This window comes from Amphimedon queenslandica, unplaced genomic scaffold (genome assembly GCF_000090795.2).
Source record: "Amphimedon queenslandica unplaced genomic scaffold, v1.1 AMPQUscaffold_13513, whole genome shotgun sequence".
Classification (NCBI taxonomy): Eukaryota; Metazoa; Porifera; class Demospongiae; order Haplosclerida; family Niphatidae; genus Amphimedon; species Amphimedon queenslandica.
The window spans coordinates 149,077-167,019 of record NW_003546251.1 but is presented as its reverse complement, the minus strand read 5'-3'; the positions used below and the strand labels follow the sequence as shown (position 1 = coordinate 167,019).

At 36.6% G+C, this 17,943-nt stretch overlaps 3 protein-coding genes across 4 annotated transcripts; 2 read left to right on the top strand and 1 right to left on the bottom strand.

Annotated features, from left to right (window-relative positions):
• Positions 1 to 13: 13 nt before the first annotated feature.
• On the top strand, positions 14 to 11,810 carry LOC109586981 (uncharacterized). Of its 2 annotated transcripts, XM_020003200.1 has the most exons (5): positions 14 to 324; positions 3,821 to 3,878; positions 7,873 to 9,443; positions 9,658 to 9,844; positions 11,032 to 11,810. In XM_020003200.1, exons 2-5 carry the CDS (start codon positions 3,830 to 3,832, stop codon positions 11,571 to 11,573), a joined length of 2,349 nt encoding a protein of 782 aa, XP_019858759.1. In that variant the 5' UTR covers positions 14 to 324; positions 3,821 to 3,829; the 3' UTR covers positions 11,574 to 11,810. The 2 variants fall into 2 exon arrangements, with proteins under 2 accessions (XP_019858759.1, XP_019858763.1); XM_020003204.1 differs by lacking the exons at positions 14 to 324; positions 3,821 to 3,878 and adding an exon at positions 6,650 to 6,770.
• Positions 11,811 to 11,900: 90 nt separating this feature from the next.
• Positions 11,901 to 16,433, top strand: LOC109586976 (uncharacterized). Its single transcript, XM_020003192.1, has 4 exons — positions 11,901 to 12,224; positions 12,426 to 12,605; positions 12,660 to 12,968; positions 13,029 to 16,433. Exons 1-4 carry the CDS (start codon positions 11,999 to 12,001, stop codon positions 14,978 to 14,980), a joined length of 2,667 nt encoding a protein of 888 aa, XP_019858751.1. The 5' UTR covers positions 11,901 to 11,998; the 3' UTR covers positions 14,981 to 16,433.
• On the bottom strand, positions 16,353 to 17,937 carry LOC100641999 (methylmalonyl-CoA epimerase, mitochondrial-like). The gene is made up of 6 exons (XM_003383255.3): positions 17,630 to 17,937; positions 17,274 to 17,420; positions 17,109 to 17,168; positions 16,899 to 16,985; positions 16,580 to 16,648; positions 16,353 to 16,524 (listed from the first exon to the last, which is right to left on the bottom strand). Exons 1-6 carry the CDS (start codon positions 17,711 to 17,713, stop codon positions 16,444 to 16,446), a joined length of 528 nt encoding a protein of 175 aa, XP_003383303.1. The 5' UTR covers positions 17,714 to 17,937; the 3' UTR covers positions 16,353 to 16,443.
• Between the last annotated feature and the right edge of the window lie 6 nt (positions 17,938 to 17,943).

The following is a 17,943-nucleotide window of genomic DNA, read 5'->3' as shown; positions in this document are numbered from 1 at the left end:
TTAATTAATTACTCCTTTATAACTACAAGGGAGACTGATGATAAGGGAGCTGAACAGTTCTGTATAAAAATACTACTCATCACTACGGATCACTTTTGTCTGCCATTGCTTGTACAACGGATGCAGTGATTCTGAGATCACACACATACATAGAGAGATACGGTCGTAGTCTAGTATATATTCCCCGCGCCTTTTTATCCTACAACTAGAAGACTTCTCCATTGCAAAGGCTCTCAATTACATCTCAGGTGTCATAATAAAGGATTGGTGTCAAATAGATCTTTTCTCTCTGCACAAAGAGACTGTTTATTACAATACAAAGAGGTGAGTTTGAAAAATAATACGACTTTGCTATAGCTTGGGAAGCATAGAAATGCGATCCCTTGTAAAGGTACGCCCTGAGCTGCTCCTTTGTTCAATTATCCTCCTGGCCGGCCCGCTGTTGAACACATGATACTGCCATGCTATATTCTCTATAGTCACAGGCCAATTCCCTTGTGAGCTTGTATAGTTTATTCATAGTGAGTACCAGCAGCCTTTTGCCAGCCAAAACGTGGCTTTTGAATTTTGTAAAAGTAGCTTGTAATAATAATTGTACAAGCCCATTTAGAACTTACTGTTTCAGGTCAGATTGTAGCTGATTAAAGTCCTAATGCATATTGCGTGTAAATCTGTTGTTGTTTGTGTGTGTGTGTGTGTGTTTTCTGTCAGCTGTTGTTGTCCCTGCCCTGCATTTCTAGTCAGAGCTGTCATTAGGTTTCATCTTTTCTCCTCCTCTCTCTTATCTCTCTCTCACTCTCTCCCCTCCCTCTCCCTCTAAGGGATTAATTACTTAGTACTCCTCCTTCTCTCTGATCTAGTTTTTAATTCCATCAGGAATTTGTAATATCGTTTTGATTCATTCTGCAGTTACTTCTCACGTTGAATGGCTACTCGCTAATGCGATAAAGTTTGCATCTGTGTAATACGCCTATGCAGCGAGGATAGTGTGAATTAAAATTATCATGCGTAGTCTAGAAATTTTAGCACAATTTTGTAAACGAACTGGTGGACATTGTATTGTTTGAGAAGAGATAGAAATACAATTTTTTGAGTATAAGATAGCATTATGATAACCTTCTAATGTTAGCCAATCTCTGTTTATCTTTTAAATTTCATAACAGTTATTTCCCCTTTTATTTCTCTGCCTACATTTTGTACATCAAGAACATTTCCTTGTTTCTTTATCATCAGTTACATTGTTTTTGCAATAGATGTTTTGAACATGTCTGCCACACAAATATAAATCCATCTACGCCTAAGACTAATGCAGTTATAATGTTGCTGTGTACAGTACATGTAATTGAGCCTTGGGCTATTTGAGATAGTGATCAGTGATTTAGGATTTATTTGTACTATGTATAATATATAGCAAAAGACTATTTTGTACTAGTTTGTGGTGAATGATAATGTAACATTATCACATTCACTTTTGCCCTTTGTTTGATGTTCTACCTACTCAATGTTAGCATAAAAGAACCACAAGCATGAGATACTGTCCTTCTTACCACAATACACAACGTACTTTGAATTTTGATGTGATCCAAACACTTCTTCCCTTCCTCCTTCACTCTCTCTTTTCTCCCTATTTCTCATTTAAGCATGCTCCTCTTGCATTAAGACACTGAAGGGTATTTTTAGTATGTAGTAGTTCCATGTAAGCTGACAAATGGTTTAACATGGGCCAATAATAGCATTTCACAATCCAGCAACATCTGTCAGTCCTCCTTGAGAGTTTTCTTAACATTAGTCTCAATCCAATAAAGATGAAAGGATAACATGTATTTATATTGTGCAAGGTGTATCAAAGGCATTGTGGGTGACTATAGACACCAAAACACCATTTATTACCTTGCAAAGCTCAATTCTAAACAAGCTCTGGGATGTCAATTCATGAAGTTCGATATTCCCATGCATTGGACAATGACCTGTTGATATAGCGCTTGACAAATAAGCTGTCTTGACTAATGATGCGTTTCGATGTCTGCCCACTGTTGTTAAGTTCTGCAAATTAGATGAACCCAGAGTTGTTATTTCTATAACAAACGCTTCACAGTTTCAAGATTGTCCTCTCACAACACGACAATGAAACCTCCTGTTTAGACACAAGAAAAACATATTGCCCATTGTGGGTGTAGCATGTATGTATGCATGTGTCCGGCCTAATGTTTTCATTCGCTGCTTGTGAAAGGGAATTTGACATAGTAAAGAGAAGACTCTCGTGCTTACTTCATAGTAATGCACAGTAGACTTGTAAAGGATTTCCAGATATAGTAGTTATTATCACTATTGAAGCCAAACGGACTGTCTGTCTAGCGGGTATTTCTTTAGGATATGACCGCATTATAATTACTTTCTTGTAATGATATCAAGTAATCATAGCAAGTCAAGCAGTGCATGTATGCTGTTATGATTAGTACTGGATTACACAGACTTATTCTACTGTTTAAATATACATTTATCTACATTATTATTGGACCTTATGTATAGCTTTGTTAGCTGCCATTACTAACAAAGGTACAATACTAGCATTTAAAGAAAGGTCATAGTAGAATGGTTTAGTAATAGTAGTAGTAACAGAGCCGATCCTAAATCAACTAAACATTAGACCATAAGCAGCGTTTGTGTATGCATGTATATTATTATAATTACTATTTTATCTCCATCATTATTCTGAAGTGGTCCGCTGACACATGCTACTACAAATAATAATACCTGTACTCATAAATGTGCTAATGATTCTAGAAGGTGTACAGTAGTGACTGTAATCAGACTCCTCTTAAAGATTACGTATGTGTCACATGATGAATGATATAACGAGGTACACTGTTACGGCATCACCAATCAACAGGAGCTAATGACAATACAAGACAGAGTAAGGGGTCCCCTGTAGGCCAGTACATGAGTAAATAAATGTGCTTAAAAGGAAACACTTATATTTATAACTCTCTTTGTGTCTGTCTCTGTTGTGGTTGCAGTCATGCTTGCCTCTCCCTAGAGACTGACACGAAATGAGTAGGATGGCATCCTTATACTCTCAATGAATCTCATTAATGTGTATATATTTGTTAAAGAGGGTCTGGTATGTGATGGAGTGATTGATGTGGCTTTGTATAATGACTGCTTTTATAGTATAATCTCCATCCATTTTACTATGATATTGACTTTATGAGAGGGAGGGCGGGAAAACAGCAGCTGTGGTAAAGGAGATCAGGCATGTGTGTCTAATTTGTTTTGTCAATGAATTCATGTGCCATTATATCAATTAAACACTTGTTCATACATGCCTGCTTCATTTTTTATCCATGTCCTTCTTGCGCGTACGTGTATTTAATTACGTATAAATAATGTTTATCTTAATTTTGTTTAAATTTATTGTATACATGCATTTGTTTATATATTCGTTGCAATCATTATTTATTTTAGAATTTGTTTTCGTATTGTATAATGTACATGTACATGTATGTCTGTTATCTTGTATTATATTTTGTACTTATACTCACTTGATGGTTGATTGGCCTGGAGGTATTTGGTGTAGCAATGAGAAATATTTTTCTCATGTCTTTGTGTGTCATGCTCTTATCAAAACCTTCACCTGTTGTTTATCCGCATACTTTAACCCTCACAAGTCATGTAATGTGTACTAATATCTCACACCTGTCTCTCTTTTCCTACTCTCTCTCTCTCTCTCTCTCCCCCTCTCTCTCCCCCCCCTCTCTCTCTCCCCCTCTCTCTCCCTCTCTCTCCCCCTCTCTTTCCCCCCCCCCTCTCTCTCTCTTAGTTGCTAGCAATGGCTTTCTTTTGTCCTGGATCAAGTGTCAAGATAAAGAAAGAAGCAGGTTAGAGTTTAGTACTACAGTACTTACTATCCACACATACAATCTTGGCATTATACCATATTATGACTAATATAAGGTATCACGTAGTTACCATATCCTCCTCCTATCATATTATACAGTATATGTGTCTTCATCCAATAATCATTTGGTTGTTAGCGAGATGCCCACACACAGTATGAGAGTGTACGTGATCAAGCCCCTTTAGGATCATGAGAGATTGTTGTAGGAGAGGCTGTTACCAAGCAATGGGCCAGTTTACAGATGAACTTGTGGTTAGGGCCTTGTTAATATATTGTTATTATTAGTGTCACACTGCAAGCCGTCTTCTATATATTTCCTTGTGGGTGTGTCAAAACAATCCCTGTATTAATTGAATTATTATCACTATTGGTTTATACTGTATGTGTCTATGGGTGGCAGAACGGGACATTTAGTCTTTGATGTGGAGACTGGCTACATCCATTATAAGTTATAATAGATTTATTAACATCATTTTCCATGGAAATTTACTTGACATACTGCTGTGTTTTCATTAGAAAATCTCGTTTTTGTTCCTGTAATTCTATTAGAGTGTTTTGAAGCTGTTAACATTCAGCTAGTGTGTGCTTTTCATTCAACACATTGCTAAGTGCAAGTATATTGTTTGCTTACGTTATTCATGTTTACAAAATGCCTAATGGCATTACTATTATTAATTTACCTTTCCTTTGAGCTTAAAAATCAATTCTCTCAAACTGCTAATTTTTATATGATTGCTTTTGACTGAAAATCTTGGCAGTGATAATCTGTGAGATAAACCAATCGCTTACTCTATGACTCCTGGAAAGGTTATTGTGGCTTCTGATGCTCAATGCCTCAATATCAAGATATGTCTGATTATTTTCAAAGTCAAAACAACTACATGTAGACTAAGAACTTGAGAAGTCTTAGATTTTGTGGTTGCACTTTATCAAGAGTATTCATGTCTTCCCAAACAGTATTAAATGTTGTGGTACATCTGTTACATATTGTATTAGAGCTGTTTTTCTCTTTGTCACAAAGCTATACATGTACATACGTATGTAATGATGTAAGAGGATTTTTTAATTTACTACACAATGAAAGCCACATACATGCATTGGTTGAATAATTAAGTGTGAACTAGTGATAATTGTCATGTACATGTGTCGTGGACTGGCAGTTGTAAGGGACAGACAGACAGGGCTCTTGTTTACAGCAGACTAAATGTACATTCTTGCAATTTACAGTCTATCCATATAGACTGTATATGAGCCTTTTCAAGCAGATGCATATTCTACACATTATGTGTGCATAGTTTTTCAATGGCCTCCGGCAAATTTTTTAACTTGCTTGAAAATTGGTTAAAAATCCCTGTACTATTATATAGTACATGGTCTGAGGCCAAATTTCACCGAAATTTAAAAGGAGAGATTTCTCCACTTTCATAATTTTTTCTGATGCATATACATGTTTTTTTATTGTGTAGAGAGTTTAAGCTAATTCCAATTAAATTTGGATTTTATGCGAATTTTTAACGTTGCTCAAAAATCGGCCCAAAGTCCCTGTACTATAGTACAGGGACTTTTACCAAAATTTGGCAAAAATGAAAAAGTGAGAATTCCCCATTTTTATAATTTTTCTCAATACATATACATGTTCTTATGTTGTGTAGAAAGTTTGAGCTGATTCCGATTAAAATTGAATTTTTTACGAATTTTTAAAGTTGTTCCAAATGCTATGTACAGTTATTGTATTGGCTCATTTAGCATAATGCTTTGTGGGAAACCTGGTATACATGTACTTACGCGTATGTGTGTACATGTGTGTATGTGTATGTACATGTACATGTATGATGAGAGTGCTGAGTCCTTAGTGGAGGTGTTATGTATATTGTTGATGATAATAAAGTGAGGAAGTTTGAGCAGGAGCAGTGTATGTTATGATATGCCTGTACCAAACCCAGTCTGTCACTACTGAATTAGCATTTCCCATTCATCAGTAGTTGCAGTTGTATGTTAAATCAGCAAACTGTACTGAGTGAGTGTACATACCTTACAGTATTAACAATGCATTGATAGTAGTACTGGATCATGGGCTGCTTACTACATTTGGTGGAGAGACATCTCCTCGAATCACAGATATGATAAGAGTCATTTTTGGAAAAAAAGCTTAAAGTATTGAGTATGGTTTATATTCTTTTTTTAATGCCTTTATAGCAGCTCAAAAATTTGCATTCAAACTCTCCCAGCATGAGTGTCTATGATCAGACAGTGTATTATTTGTTCAGCATGTGGTCTTTGTCCTGTTGGTAGACAGGTTGTGGGTATGTATGGTGGCAGGACTCTCTCATATTTGATCAATGTTAGACGTTGACCATTAATGTAGCTGATAAATGAGCCATTCTTAATCTTATTATGAATGGAATTTACACTAATTGACCAGTGACAGCTCCTTTACTGTAGCATTATAACTAGCAAACTCGTGGCAAATAATAATAATAATGATGATAATAATAATAATAATAATATTCCATTAATTGCAGCATAATTTTATCAATAATAAATGCAATTACTGTGCAATAAATAATACTCAAAAAAATTGTGTAAGAGCTAGAGTAGATTATGTCTTTTACTATAACAGAAGTTGTTCTTACTTCCTTTGCAAAAGCACATACCAAAAATAGCTCTAAGTTATGCAAGATTGATGTCATAACTATTAATACAGCATGTTCAATGGCTTCACCACACTATTATAACTGACCACTGCCCTCTGTGACTTCCTCAAATAGCGTGGTAAGAAGAAGCAGGATTAGTCTGCTGATCTTTTGTTCTTATTTCTGTTTCTTGTCTACCCCTGAGATGTCTTTCAAGGGTTGGTTCGGCTTTAGTAAAGGTCTGTTAATAATACTGTAATCTTCTTGTGTGTGCTCTTTCACTCGTTCTATGCTTGTGTAGCCTTGTCCTGTAGCCGACTTTAAACAAGCTGTTGTATAAGCCATTGCCCATTGCGACTCTAGCAGCCTAATGCTTGCTGTATATCTAATACCACACACCATTTTTATTCATAGTGGTCCCATTTTTGGCTTGCATTTTTAAATGATAAGTTGGCCTGTGGTAGGTCTACTATGTACATGTAGCTACAGGTTGTAGTTGGTATAGTTTGACCAAAGGGAGAGATAATGTCTGCCCACCTGACCATACATCCTCTGAGGCCATTTATTTGATTGTATTAGTGAGCTCTGTCCTCTAAACTACATTATGCTCTTTTATTATTGTATGATTGATTATCATCAAGAACTCTTGGTATAACAATTTAAATCATTGTCTTTATTACTAATGGACATTTTGTGACTACCATAGCTGTTATACATAGTTTAGTTTGCCTTGTGCTGCATGAAATGTTGATTTTTTGTGACCTTTTGAATGTGATATTGTTTGTTCTATCTTCACTTCTCTCTCTCTCTCTCCTACACACATAGCCAGCATAGCAACAATCCCTTAAACTCTTAATGTACACATGTACATGTACTGTCCTACTCCCTCAGCCTTTAATGTACATGTACATATACATACTGCCTTACTAATTACTGCATCAATTGGGTAGACTAATAACATTATAACTGGATTCTCACCTTGTTTCTACTACTTAATGTCCACAGCCCACTCTCCTCTATCAATCTCAATTGCTTGTTTTGGCTTATCGGTCGTTTCATTTGGCTCTGGTTTAACCTGATTCTCTTCCCTTGCCTTTCATGTTTACAGGTTTCTCTTAATTGTGTGGGTTGGAATCAGTAATGTTGTTTCCTAATCTCTCACGCTCTGAAGTGTGACAGTTCATATTGCTGACTAGAACTGACACATACTAATGTGTTTAATTATATTCTCAGTTCTTTTATGTGCATGTATTCCTTTATTATGTAAACTCATGTAGTTGTATAAGTGTGTTTCTTTGATTTGTGTGTTGTTTAATTGTTCCTTTCCACTTTCTGTTTCAGAATCGCACAAAAGGCCTCACTCCGGTGGTTATCGTCACGGTATTAACCACTCACCATATTCTCCCTATTACCCGACTGCCAGTAGTCCCCAGCACTCGCAGAATGGTCGTTTTGATAAAGCCATTGATGTACTCTCTGCCCCTCAGACTCCTATCAGCGACCAGTTCTTTCAAAAACTGATTGTCTTTAAGGATTTCTCTGCAACTGATGAGAAGGAGCTAACGGTTAGAAAAGGAGAGAGAGTAGAGGTTGTTCAAAGAGAAGAGGATCGTCTACTCGTCAGGAATGAGCGTGGGAAGCAAGGATACGTACCCTCGGACTACTGTGCCCCTCCTATTGCTTCCTCTTCAAGACGTGCTCGCTCCAACAGCCGCTCATCAATGCCTTTACGACCGGTCGCCAGTGGAGAGGACACCAGTAGCAGGGGCAGTATACCAATGTATGCAAGCCATTCTGCTGGTCGTGTCAAACGCTCTCCATGTGAAGATTCAGATCAAATGTTAATTAGACGAATTAATTCTCCACCTAATAGCGCCACAGTTCACTACCCGCCTAATAGTGCCATGATGGGACAAGAGAGACACAGGCGAGAAGGTTCCGCTCCTTTGGAACCGAAACACTCTCCCTCCTCCTCCAGTGGAGTGGCTAGTCTTTCAGAGCAGTACTCACCAGCACTCAATAGATCCTATTCACAAGATGCACTGGAGACTGAACCCACTGTTGATAAGATAAGGTCAGTCAGTTTGAGCCAGACCCCCATGATGACTGATGGGTTTGACGTCTATCGTAAGAACTCTTCGTCCGATGATAGTGGAACAATGGAACTCTCCTCTACTCATTATAAAGACTATGCTAGTACTATTCGTAATGGAGATGCTTCCAGCGATGATGGATCCTCTAGACAGGGTAGAGGCTCATCTGCTTCTGGTAATACTACCCCTTCAATAAGAGACAGACCTCTTCCTAGTCCACCTAAGTCAAACGAAGAAGTCCCACCTCCCATTCCTCCCAGACACACCAGCCTTGATAGAGCTGGTCGCCATCAAGTCAACTCTTTTAACGACATGGCTACACCCGATGACATTGATCCTTATGCTCAACCAGTCGATACTCTCAGTGAGTGTGGAGGTCTCATTCAACCTCAGTCTTCACTTGTCAAGCACAGATCAACCAAGAGCCATGTTGACGTCCAGAATCAGAACACTGGGATAGAGTCACCTTATTCTGAAGTGTATCGTCCATCAAGAGGTAACAAGCGTCCTATTAACCTACCCGATGATCACCCACACTTTCAGAGACACCCTGGGTCATTCACTCGTCATCGCTCTCCTAATGGATCCGTTAAATCTCACGGAATTGAGAGACGGGGATCACCTCAGATTAACGGAGTGAGTGAACATAAGAGGCCACTGAGCGGTGGTAGTAAGCGTCCTCCTTCAATTAGTAGTGAAAAGAGAGTCTCTAATCGTATTGATGATATGAGCTCTCCTTCACTTGATAGTCCAGGACTACAATCAAAAGGGATGGTCAAATTTAGGAAATGTCTTTGGGGAGTCTACGTCTGTTTACAAGTAAGAGCAGAGAAAGAGAGAGAGGGTGTGAGCTATTCACAATGTAATGAGATGGAAAGGAATTTCATGCACGCATTATCGTGACTGTAGGCAATTTGTAATTGAGTGGTTTTTATTATTCGCTATTAAATACAGCATTGCTGTAATGTCATGCATGCATGGCTCATTCCTTTATCAACTATGGCTATTACAATTTGTTTCTTTTATTGTATAGAATTTTGATGCCTGCGATGAGAATGAAGTAAGCGTCACTAAAGGCGAGAGTGTTCTTGTCTTTAATCAAGAGGACAACAACTGGTTTTGGGTCGTGAAACATAAAACTGATAACTCGGAAGGTTTTGTACCTTCGTCCATACTCAGTGAAGTGATGGCTGATAAAACAGGAGGAGGAGTGCCAGGAGGTGAGCAGTTGCAGCTGTGTGTATAGTTATGTGTGGAATGATTGTTTGTCATGCAGCACATGTGTATATGTAACCAATGGCCCTTGTTACCATTACTACACTTCATTTACATTACATATAATGTGTATAATAATGCATTCATAATTCCAGTACTTTATACATTGCTGTGTTATTAGTTATAAATAGCATTCATGAGTGTACTATAAATAGATTATAGTTAATCATATTTTTAGTTAGTGACGTGTTTACTACTTTGGTTTGTTCTTGCTGTGTTGTTGAACTGGTAGCCCTGTTCATAATGGCATTGGGTTATTATAACTTTGTGTATTTAATGATGTTAGAATGTCACTGCTAACGGTAAACACCTAGTACACAGATATGCAGTGTAACTAAACCCGCCACACACACACACACACACACACACACACACACACACACACACATACACTGTACTGATGTACATGTACATGTAGATGGGATACATGATATGGTTAACTTGTGTATTGTTTACATGCTGTCATGCTAGCTTGTTACTGTCTTGTATAATCATATCAAATATTTACTGAACAGATGTGCAGTATATTCTCAAACACTCGTAATCCTTTTGATCATCATTAGCTGATGATACAGATACACTGTCTTGCTTTTAATTACATGTAATTCTCTCTCTCTCCCTCACACACAATTTCCTCTTTAGCTTATTAATGCTATTTCCCTTCTTATTCATTACATTTGTTGCTGCTTGTGTTAATTCTCTGTTCACTCAACAACCTATTCAGTGTATTATTAATTACTGGTTGACTGTTTCCTCTGCTCCTTTGCTCCTTATCTTATCAATTACTATTAAACTGATTCTGTTATGCTTCTGTTAACTTACAACTCACAACATGTCTAATACTGAATGAATGTACAGCATTTAAAGGGCAAAGCCAACCTAGCAAAGCATAGAGCAGTCACTGCATAAAATATAGTCTGTACAAGGTCTTTGACCAAATTTCATCAAAAATGAAAAGTAGAGAATTCTCCATTTTTATAATTTTCCCTGATACATGCATGTTCTCGTGTTGCTTATCAATTTTTAGCTGATTCCAATCAAGTTTGGATTTTATATCCAAACTTAACTATTTGACACAATTTATAATCATCTCTTTCTCCCTCTTATCTCTCCCTCTCTCTCCCTCTAATAGTTGAACCAACAGCACACCACCATTATCAATCACAGTATCCCTCCTCCTCCTCTACTACTGCTCATAGACCACGTGCCTCCACCACTAGTGTATACCCTACTTCATCATCTCAACCAATGCACCACCACCACCACAGGTCAAGGCTGAGCTCAACAGGAGCTGCTCCAATGCATCAAAGAGGAACAGTACCCAACATATCAAGTTCTGAACGCTTACCCCCTCCTCCTCCTACCTCCTCCTCTTCTAAACCAATACTCGCGTCTCCTTCTTCTCCTCCTCCTCCTTATGCTGAGAAGGATCCCATTGGTCACCCTCCTCCTCCTCCTCGTCAGTCTATCCCTCGTAACAGACCCTCATATCCCGGGAGAACTGGGCGTGTCAGTATGCCCCACTCTCCCATGTACCCTCCTGGTATTCAGACCAATGCTCACGTCACTCGTAGCTCCACCCACTTGTCCTCTCCTCATGTTGATAACGGCTACCCAACTCATGTTCCCATATTGTCTTCACCTGCTCCTGTCATCGGAGGGACTTTAGTATGAGGAGGGAATTGATTGACTTTAACGAGTTTCTGTTTAAAATTAAAAATAATAGTTGTTTGTACTCACATCACTTGTGTTGATATTATTATTATTATTATTATTATTATTATTATTATTATTATTATTATTGTTGTTGTTGTTATTATTGTTTTCCCTTTTCACTATTACTGTAGTGCATGTACATGTACCTAAATACATTGTTTATTATTTAATCTAATGATAACATGATTCTACCGGTAAGTAAGGGCGTCATCATAGACCAATCAGATTGAGCTACACCCAAGCAAGGGTGGAGCTGCATTGCTTTGGGAAGAATTATTATTTTTACGTTGTTCACTCGTTTTATACTTTATTTCTGCTCCTTTGGAAAAATATATTTCTGCAGTCGTGTCCTTGCTTGCTACTGCTCTATTAGTCTATAAAAGATGATTGACGTCTGTCAGTGGAGGGCCAGTATTGGGAGTTGGAACTGCTGTCAAGCTGCTGCTGGTCGTCGCAGTCGTTATGACAGTGATGGGGAGTCTTTACCTACAAGGGATTGTACATCTGGAAGGAACAAGGCTCCTGTTCTTCAAGCATCAGCTGTGGATCTGATATCAATTATTGTCTTTTTCATTCTTTCATTCTGTGTATCAAGACTCACTCCAACAGGTAGGCATTACATGACCAATGAGGTTTGTATTAAATATAATGCATATATAATGTAATTATAATCTAAATGAAAAACATTAGTGATCATGGGTTAGCTTTTTGCATTGTTAGTGGAATGTTGATTTGTCAACATGAATAAACTTACTGTAGAAAATTAGATCTAGATAAAATATTTTTATTAACACAGTGTATTGTTAATAGGTCACTGTAGCTCCTTCCAATTGTTTGTTGGTGATGATATCTCAGGATGGCTTCAGTTATATGTGGGAGCTAGTGTCATTGGCAGTTTTAACTTGTTCACAATTTCATTCAATTTGTATTTCTATTTCCTTCTGATCCTCCTATCAGGAGATGTGGAACTCAATCCTGGTCCTGTAACAGGTAACAATTTAAATACATGACGTAGGCCATTATTATTATCATTATACTGTATAGATAAACCAGATGCACCCAGTTTATTACGTTCTGCCTCTGCTAAACTCACTCAACCCATTTCAACTACCCTTTATGCAGTAACTGATTCACTGTATGCTCAAGGACTGATATCACTGAATATCAAAGAAGATATGTATTTTAAAGGAGAGACTGATGCAAGGAAAGCTGGCAAGCTACTCATTACATTGCAAAAATTACTGGAAACATCTAGTAATCCAGAACAATATTTGATCAACGTTTGTTATATCTTATTGAGTCAAAAACTTGTTCCACTAAAAGAAATTACTGTCCCTATCTTAAAGAAGTTAGGTGAGCATGTGTGTATATTATGAGGATTGATAAGTTTATGATATTCTCATTTCATTTTAGGTGAATCTATATCTGATGATCAGGAACTGGAAGTCACAATCACTCTTCCGCCTGATGATGTTCAAAAATATGCTGACATATTGAGGCAGAGGTATAATCTGCAACCCATTATAGCTGCAGACTGGCCACCACGAGTTGGAAAAGACTTCTTTGGTAGATTAACACTAATAGAAGGCCAGGATATGATCAAACGAGCAGAGTTACAAATACATTGGCACATGCTGAGAGGAGAAGTTGATAAAATTCCTTACCTCACTGGAAACATGGAAATAAAAACGGAAGATTTATTAAAAACTAAAGATACCTCTTCTCAAAATATAGTAATTGATGGTCCTCCTGGGATAGGCAAAACAACACTGTGTCGTAAACTGCTGAATATGTGGTCAAACGGAGTGCTTGGCTGCCTATTTGACTTGGTACTTTACTGTCCTTTGAGAAATAGCAAAGTAGCTGAAGCTAAGGAATTAAAAGAACTTTTTTTGTACGTCTATGACTGTCCAAATGTACCAGAAATAGTCAAATGGGTTTTAAAGGAACAAGGAAAAGGGCTGCTGATAATTTTTGATGGATGGGATGAGTTAAGTATGCAACACAGGGAATCTTCACTGGTTGCTAAAATTATTTGTAAAAATAAGTTAGCAAGTTGTTCAGTGATTGTTACCTCTCGTAGCTATGCCTCTGCATCACTTTTAAGAGCATTACCTTATGTTAGTAAACATGTTCAAATTATTGGATTATCCACAAAAGAATTATCCACAGTAATTATAAAAACACTTCAAAAAGATTCAGATTTAGCAGAAAAACTTATCAATAAAAATACAAGTGGATACTTCAAAACTATTCCAACTAATAAGGACTCACAACGAGCAGTAAAACTCATTAATGACCTCAAAGTACGAGGTGATGTGCAGTCTCTGTGTTACATTCCACTGGTTTGCTCAATGGTAATCTTAGTCTATTGTAAGGCTGGAGGGCAGCTACCAACAACACTCACTCAATTGTATGAGAACTTCATCTTACAAACTATCCAATGGCATATAAAAAGGAAAGATGGAACCTATCCAAATACGTTAGTCAGTCTCGCTACATTACCATCACCATTAGCTATAGCTTTAAAAGAACTGAGCTATTTAGCTTACACCACTCTTGCTGATACAAAAATGACTTTTTCATTACATCAACTAGACCTGCCTGTGACTGAAGCAGCAAAAGAGGATTATCTTGGATTGCTGACAGAATTTGAAGAGTTTGATGAAGAGAAGTATCAATTTATTCACTTAAGTATCCAGGAATTCTTAGCTGCATGGTGGATATCTAAGCATGACAATACTGAAAAAATTTTCAATGATTATTTTGACAATGAACACTTTAAAATGTGTCTGAGGTTTGTAGCTGGTCTAACTCATCTTGAACATAAAAGCTATCGACGTTATTTTGGAAAAAAAAAACAATTACAGTGTGAGGATAGCCCACTTAGAGAATTTGAAACCAGTCACCATCAATGGTTTCATGGATTAAGTCAACATGCAAAAGGTTTAGATTTCGAAGAACTCCAAATCTTACTTCTCCAATTCCTATACGAATCTCAAAATACAATATTGTGCCAATTATTTGCACATTCTATAGAAGACCAATCATTGTGTCTTAATCGTAAGGCTGGTATTAGTAATTCAGTCATCACTAAGCTTTCATTGTTTGATTGGTTGTGCTTCAGTTATCTCTTGAATAATGTAGAATGGAATGGGTTGGACCTACATGAATTAGATGAGCAATCATTATCAGTGCTAACTGCTGGATTAAGCAATAAATCATCAATAAGTCAGTGCAGGGCAATAAGTATGCGGCTTAACAGTATTTCTGACAGTAATTTAGGACTTAATTTTTTTGAAAAACCACTATTGCATAATATTCAATCAATATTGGTTGATTTTTCGGCAATACCTGTGACTTAGTTCCTGTATTATTAAAGTTAGTCACTCTACCTCAACTCAAGGTGCTAATGTTTAGTGGAAATATTTGTACAGATCTTAATGAGACTACCTATATTAGGAAATGTTCTGAACTTGAACAAAGCATCAAAGCAAATTCAAAATTAAAAACTTTTTATGTACATTGTGATAACTTATCAACATATGAACTTCCCAAACCACTTGTGGCAAGTGTTATTAATGGAGTTGCCCAAAACAAAACAATAACATCATTCACATTGGAACTGCATAATTTGTATCCTGATCATCATGCTCTAACTGATGGTGTAATAGAGAACTTACTGAGGGACAACAACACATTACAAGCTCTTTCAATCAACATACCCAATCGTTACATTCCATTACCAGTGAATAAACTAAAGGTAAAATCAAAATTGACTTCTCTAGAGATAGAATATGGTAGTAATATACTAATGAATTTACTCCTTCCATGCATCGAAGGATTAAAATGTCTGATATTATCTATGCCATATCCACCATGTCTTATATTTGACTTTTATCCTCATCTACAACAACTTACTATAAAACTGGACACAGCTGAGAGTATCAATGAACTCTTTACTATTTTACAGACCAACACCAGTCTTAAAGCTCTGAGAGTGGAAGTTGAGGAAGGAAGTGTCTATACAGTTTGCAGTATTGGTAAACATGAGTCATCATTTAATGCTAAAAAGTGTATGAGTTCCAGTTCATATATGTCTATCATAACTACTGGTATCATGCATAACACTGGTCTACAACAGTTGAGTATACCTGTTTTTCTACCTATTACTAATGAACAAATGAGAAGATTCTTAAATGTCATCTCCCAAACAGATAATATCACAGAACTCAAAGTAGTTTTTCAACTAGATCAGACATTGTCCTTTTCAAATGACGAGAAAGGAATAATGAAAACTTTTTTCTATGAACAAATATTACCTGATATTTTTGATATGCTACGATCACATGCAACCATCAAAACAATGAGTATAGTGTGTAACTATCTTTATGAGTCATCTGATACTAATACAACAGCAATAGAGGATTTTTTCCATCGTACGCCATTCCCATCACTTCAGCAATTGGAAATCAAAAGAACAGGAGATATAAGTATGATCAAGACTTTTAAAAAGAATGTAGTGGTATACCCATACGGCTATCCAATTACTCGTGAAATAAAAATGTATATACATTAAACTATGGTAATAATTATACAAACTTACATGTAAGTTTACCATTTTGTGTGTAATATTGTACTCTTGATTGTTCTTACTGCTTAGACAAATTAAAATTTTATTGCTATTTGCAACACTATTATTAGCTTAACATGTGGTGAAAAGCAACTAATTATTTGTTTCTCTGTAAAAATTCTATTGCCTTATATTCATTTTATTGCTAAAGACATTATTTTGCTAATGAAAATTCATAGTTAGAATTATTGTTAATCATTCTTGTTCCAGTTCAACCAGTACTCCATCACAATCCTTAGGATGTAAGAACACCACTGGTTTACCATGAGCACCAATCTGAGGATATCATTGACCATATATGGTACTGTATAGGAGGATGTTAGGGTCTTACTTTTGGTTCAGGGTTCAATGCTCTTACTTTACCTTTCAATGAATCAACTGCTTTATGTATATCACTAACCTACAGTATACAATGAATTAATAATGATTATTGATAGGGTATAATATAATGTAATAAAGCTAATAATATAAATGTGTTAAAATCTCAATGTTTAGCAAATCAAAAAAAAATGTTAGAGTAGTATGTATATACATGTACTTGTAGGTTTGTATATGTCAATCTCTTAAGTAAATAACTTAAGTCTTACTCTATTTTTAAAATGTTAAAGTAGCAAGTGTTTTTTGCTAAAGTATAATGTACATGCACTTACTTCAAGGCAGATGTGGTGTATTCCTCCAGCTGGATTACGTTTTAAAAATCCCTCAATGGGACTGTTCTCCCCTAATGGATGCAGTAACTATAAAAGGAATAAATAAATGATCACACTGTTAGTTCTTATACCACTTCTTCTATTCTGAATAACTAATGTGTGTATGTGTGTGTGTGTGTGTGTGTGTGTGTGTGTGTGTGCTAGACATACCTCAATCTTTGTATCACCAAGTTCAACAAATACTGTATACACACCATGTTCAGGTAATGGCTGCAAGTATGTGTAATGTATTCATATATGTAAAGGATAATTAGATAATCATATTCTTTAATTCTCATAATATTATTGTTTTCTCTCTCCCTCCTACAAACATACTGTTGATTTGCTGACATTAGCTCCCAGTATGTCACGATAAAGAGAAGTTGCTTTCTCTAGATCAGGGACAGCAATGGCTACATGATTGATTTTGCCAACACTCCATGATCTTATTGTATCACTACTGATAGATCTACTCCTAATGAGCTATAATGTATACATGTATTAAGAAGTTGTGAACAAGTACGAAAATAATATTAATGCTTAGATTTTTAATTCCACCCAAAAAATTCTGGATATCAGCTCAAAATTGCAATCAAGCCCACATTAATGAAGTATTCAAGACTAAATTAGATCTGAAGCTCACACAAAATTTACAGAAGAATAGATATATCTACATGTCTATCTATACTCACATTATATTCTGATGAATTTGAGGTTAAACTAGTTCTCAGAACTCTTTTAACTGATGAAGAGAATGCATTTCTTACACAAAACATTTTCAGACACTGACTGGGCGAGGCTAGAGCCCTTAAGCTCCACACTCTCCACACCTCCTGTCCTGATGAGCTCGTGGTTGTTCTTATGCTGACAGAGAGAAAAGGATCATGACGAGTTCGGATAAGAAACCATTCACTAGACTCCCAACTGATGTAGTTCCTGTTAACTATACGCTAGAGCTGAAGCCTGACCTCCAGAAGTTCACTTTTGCTGGGAAAGTTTGCATTAC